A 5,349-nucleotide genomic window follows, 5' to 3' on the forward strand; every position below is an offset into this window, starting at 1 on the left:
CCCCCCCCCCCCCCCGTACTGGGAATCAAACTCACGACCTTGCGCTTGCTAGGCAGGCGCTGTGCCGCTGAGCTAAATCCCCAGTCCCGGGACTGTGTGTTTTCCATGGGTTCGTGGGGCCAGAAGCGCTGTTAGTGGCAGCCCCCATGCTGTGCCCGTGAGGGAAAGGGCTGGGCGGCTGGGAGGGCTTGTGAACCCGAGGGCGTTCCCAGCCTCCAAGACGCTGAGTTGTGAACCCAGAAGCTCAGCCTTGGAGTGAGGGACAGGCGCCAGCTCATCTCGTGGAGGTGCAGGGCCCGTGCCACCTGCGGCTTCCTGTGGCTCCCGAGTGTCCAGGGCGACTCCCTGCCGGGGGTCGGAGGGAAAATGCCCACTCCGTGCCCCAGGCACGCACACAGTCACACAGGCTGGGACCCAGGTCGGGTGAGAAAAGCTCTTGCTGGTTTATTTACAAAGGCCAAGGCCAGAAGAGCAGCAGTGACACTCTTCTGGGGCGGGGACGTGGGGTCCAGCCACCCTGACTCAGCGTCTTTGGCCTGGCCGGACCCCTGCCGCGTCACAGCGACACCAGCCACTCTAGTTGATGGCGTACACCTTGGGGGAATCATAGTGGGCTTGGGTCATGTAGTTCTTGTCCTGCAGGGGCCACCAGCGGTCAGGGTGGTAGGTGGCCCGGTAGGCGTGGCGCTCTTGCCGGACGCAGCTGAACAGCGCCAGGCTCCGGTCTGTGGCCTTCGAGGGCAGGCACAGCCGCAGCTTGTCCAGCAGGTGCCCTGGCCAGAAGGCGTTGGGGTGGGTTCGCTGGATACCCCCGCGTCTCCTCGCCTTCAGCTTCCTGGAAAAGAAAGACATGAGAAGTTGTCACCTGGACAGGGCAGGTCCGGCTCCTCGGGGTACAATGGGCACCTGTGACCCATGGGCAGTGAGTATGGGATGCAACGCGGGCTTCAGGACCACCTCCCCGGCCAGGACCCAGGGCCTTGGGGGCGCGGGCCTGACCCGGCAGCTGTCTCTGAACCCCGGCCCCAGGGTGTCACTGTGCCAGGCCGCGCTCACCTGGAGCCACAGTCTCCCCGTGGAGAGGCCAGAGGATATCATGGGGTCCGCCTGATTCACACCTACACCAAGTTCGTCCCTCTGCTGTTCGGGCCCTCAGCCCCACCCCCACCCCGCCTGTGTGGGCCCCCCATCCTGACGCTGCTGCCAACCTGGTGACCTCCTGGGCTTCTTTAGAGGGCGTCCTCCTGCTGTCCTGTGGGGCCTTCCTGATGGGAAGCAAGAGGGGTGCTGTTAGGAGCGGGCTGGGGTGCGGAGCCCCGGAAGCAGAGTTTCTTCTCCCAGGGGGCGCTGGAGAGAGCGCAGCAGCGGGTGGCAGCCGCGGAGTCCGGGGCCCTGCCTGCCCTGCGGCCGAGCCCACAGCTGGCCTCGCAGGCTCTTTGCTTTCCTCTGTGTCTCTCAGGTGGAACCCGCGCCTCCAGGCACCAGGCAGGTGCTGCCCAGCTGCGTCCCAGCCTCACCTCGGCCTCTCTGTGCCCTGCTCTCTGTCCTCCTCCGCCGGACACGGTCCTGTCCTGCACCCGCCCATCTCCTGGCTCATGGGAACCCAAGCCAGGAACCATGGCAGAAAGTGGTCACATGGGGACAGAAGTCCTCGAGCCGCCACTGCTGGGCACCCACCCAGCTCTGCCAGCCCGGGCCAGCACAGGGACATAACCAGCCCTCGCCGTGCAATGTCACAGGGACCTGGCAGGAAGGTGCTTGGTGTCTCTGGCTACATTTTACATCTGCCTCCCTTAGTACCTTTAGTTCTTCTCTTTTTTCTTTTGGTTCTTTTCTTTTGTTTTTGAGACAGGGCCTCTCTTTGTAGTCCAGGAAGGCCTTGAACTCACTATGTAACCCACACTGGCCTTGAACTCATGTGATCCTCCTGCCTCAGCCTCCTAAGTGCTGAGATGATGCCCAGCTCCTCTCCCTTGGTTTCTACCCTGCCTGGTCCTCTTCCTGACTTGTCTCCGGTCCTACAAGGCTCTTCCAGGACAGGCATCCGCCAGTGCCATTTATCCAAGGCATTGCTAAGGCCTGGGGAGCAGAGGGGCCTGTCCATCTGCCTGAAGCCGTTTATGTCACGCAGCCCCATCCAGTCCCGCTGTGTATCAGGGACAGGCCAAGGGAAGGCCCAGCGGTGCTTCCTGCTTGCAGGAAAGTGAGTTGGCCAGAGTAGGGTGGCAGGGCCGGGAAGGACCATCTCCACTGACACCCAGGGTGGTGACTGTGGGCCTGGACTGGGGCCAGGAGGGCGGCTGCGTGTTGCTGAGGTGAGAGCCTTGAGCCAGAACACATGCCACGTGGGAGGCGCTGGGGCCGCCATCCCAGGTGACCAGTGAGGGCAGCAAATAGACACGGGTCACCAAGTGGCCAGTATCCTGGCCAGAGCAGAAGGGATGATGGTGGGCGGGCAGGACAGGGACACTCAGCTTGTCGCTCTTGTGGGGCCCCAGCCTTGGGCCTTGCATCTTGTGTGTGGCCAGGTGCGGGGCCATGGGCTTCCAATCCGAGTAGAAGCCACCAGGCTGCCGGATGGGGCGCACTTGGGTGTCCTGCAGGATGATCCTGTCCCCCGGGTACAGCAGCGCTGTGGACATCAAGAGGACCGGCTCAGTGAGCCCAAGACCCTGCTCCTGGACTTTGGGGTCGGTGGGGACTGTTTTATTAACAAATTCACATTTTTGTTAAAAATATTTTTCTCCCTTTTTTTTTTGTTTTTTTGAGACAGGGTCTTGCTGTAAAGTGCAGGCTGCCCCTGAACTAACTATATAGCCCAGACTGGCCTCAAACTTGTAGCAATCCTCCTGCCTCAGCCTCCTGAGTAGTGGGATTTTTGGTGTGCACCACCACACCTGGCTTTTCTGCTTTTCTTATAGCTGTGAAATGTCCTTTTAGTTTTCCCTAAGTTTTTCTCTCAATTGACATGGTATTTATATGGATTTGTGGGGTACAGTATGGTGTTTTTCTTTCCTTTTTTTTTTTTTTTTTTCTTTTTTGAGACAAAGTCTTGCTATGTAGTCTAAGCTGGCCTAGACTTTGTAGTGATCCTCCTGCCTCGGCCTCCTGAGTGCTGGGATGGCAGATATGTGCCTCCATGCCAGGATGCAGCAGTGGTTTGGGCGGCAGTTATTCCTACCAGACGTGCCTCTCAAAGACAGAGCGGGGCCATAGCTGCCCGCTCCGGAGTGAGCTCAGGCCTGACCAACCGACCGCCTCCCTGCCTTCTCCTTACCTCGGCTGAGGACATCCTCCCTCACTGGCAGCCCCGAGGCCACGCACTGCCTCCCACAGCGCAGGTAGAGCAGGAAGCCGTCCCTGCGCTCAGAGTCCAGCAGATCCTGGCCCTCACCAGCCACCGTGGACGGCAGGCAGTGACTGTCCACGCGCCGGTCCCCACTGCGCACCAGGCGGCAGCTCTCCGTGTACTCGATGGAGGGGATGGAGAGCTGCAGGGACACAGTCCGGGCTCGCAGGGGGGCTCTTTTTGGGCCTCCGCTGTCTCCCCTCCCTGTCTCCCTTTTGTGTGGCACAGGGGATGGAACCCCTGGCTCTCTACCATGGAGCTACACCCTTAGGTTTTTCTGGTTTTTGATTTTCATTTTCAGACAAAGTCTCATTAAGATCCTCCTGCCTCAGCCTCTCAAATAGCTAGCATTTCAGGTATGTGATACCATGACCAGCTCTGTTTTTTCTTTTTCTTTTTAAAAATAAGAACCAAGGAATGTGTTTTAAAACTTCTCACACCAGAATCAGCAAGGGACAGCCCCCAGGTCAAACCCAGCTGGGCACATGCTCTCCTAAGTCAATTCATACGGGATTGCAGCTTCACAGCTGAGTGTACGTGGGGTCCCCGACAGCAGAGCCCAAAACCTGCCACGGAGACCCGATGGCCTGCAGAGCCTGCCATTCAGTTTGGTTTGGTTTTGTGTGATGCAGTGTGGTGCAGTGTGGGATGAGCCCACGGCCTTGTGCGTGCCATCGAGCGAGCCCATCCCTTCTGCCGTCCACGCACCGTGGAGCCAGGCACCAGGTTCCAACTGTGACAAAGGCGCAACCCTGGTCTCCAGATGAAAAGTCCTAATTAAAGAACACTATCATCCCAGCACTCAGGAGGCTGAAGCAGGAGAATCACCAAGAATTTGAGGCCAGCCTGGGCTACAAAGTGAGTCCAACCTGAACTGCATAGTGAGACCTCCTCTGAACAAAACCAAAAATAGAAAAGTCTTGATTAAAGAACAGGCTGCTGTGTGTGTGTGTGTGTGTGTGTGTGTGTGTGTGTGTGGGTGTGTGTGCGCGCGTGCATGCATGGATTCAGCACTTTCTGAGCCTGACTCTTCCACATCCCAAACCCTGCTGCGGCCCAGTGTCCTTGTCACAGGGGTGCAGCCCCTCCGGTGGTCCTGGCTGGCACCTTGAGCTGCCGCCTGCGCTCCCGGTAGTGCTTGCCGACATCCTCCATCTCCTCCAGTGTCAGGGGCCGTGCCTCCGAAAGCATAGGGACCTCGGGCACCGTGAGCAGGTCCTTCTTGCGGGGCTGCAGGGACGCCAAGCTCTGGGCTAGGATAGAATCTGGAGTTAGAGGAAGGAGATGCAGGCCCAAGGGACTCGGGCGCTGGCCAGGGCTCTGCCCCGTACCCTTGGGTGTGTTCCCCACCCCACCCTCCCCATCGACCTGGCTCTCCCAGCCTCCCCTGATCCTTGCAGCTTTCCTGCCTTGGGCCTCCATGTGGTATCCCTTCCACCCGGGGAGCCCTAGCCACCACCCACTACTCCTTCAGTCCAGTAGTCTTCAGGGACTCCTGCCCTTGGGACACCCCTGACTTGGTCCCTGTAGCCAGGGGCTCTGATCTGTTCCCTGCTGTGTCCCCAGTTCCTAGAAGTGTACCTGGCACATAGTAAGTGCTCAACTATCTCCTAACAAGCCAGGCATGGTGGCACATGCCTGTAATCTCAGCACTTGGGAGGCTGAGGCAGAAGGATCACAAATTTGAGCCCAGCATAGGCAACTTAGTGACTAGGCGAGACCTCATATCAAAAAACAAACAAACAAAAAAAGCATCAGGGCACACAGTCATGCAAAGAACTCTGAGACAGCACCTGGCTTTGGATTTTTTTTTTCTTTGAGACAGGATCTCATTATGTAGCCCAGACTGGCCCCGAACTCACAGCGATCCTCCTGCCTCAGCCTTCCAAGTTCTGGGATGACAGGCATGGAGATTTATAGGTAAAGCCACGATAAGCTTGGACATGAAAACCTTCTGGGACGGGCTGGGGTTATAGCTTAGCAGGCAAAAGCCCCTGCCT

General features: G+C 58.5%; 1 protein-coding gene across 1 annotated transcript; it reads right to left on the minus strand.

Annotated features, from left to right (window-relative positions):
• Positions 1 to 419: 419 nt before the first annotated feature.
• On the minus strand, positions 420 to 4,602 carry LOC102017415 (EF-hand calcium-binding domain-containing protein 12-like; the record flags this gene model as incomplete). The annotated part of the gene is given in 5 exon segments (XM_005415194.2): positions 420 to 835; positions 1,209 to 1,265; positions 2,476 to 2,632; positions 3,278 to 3,491; positions 4,457 to 4,602. Coding segments are annotated over 5 exon segments (833 nt in total), but the record flags the coding sequence as incomplete, so codon positions are not given.
• Positions 4,603 to 5,349: the final 747 nt, after the last annotated feature.

This window comes from Chinchilla lanigera, unplaced genomic scaffold (assembly GCF_000276665.1).
Source record: "Chinchilla lanigera isolate Chin_1 unplaced genomic scaffold, ChiLan1.0 scaffold00915, whole genome shotgun sequence".
NCBI lineage: Eukaryota > Metazoa > Chordata > Mammalia > Rodentia > Chinchillidae > Chinchilla > Chinchilla lanigera.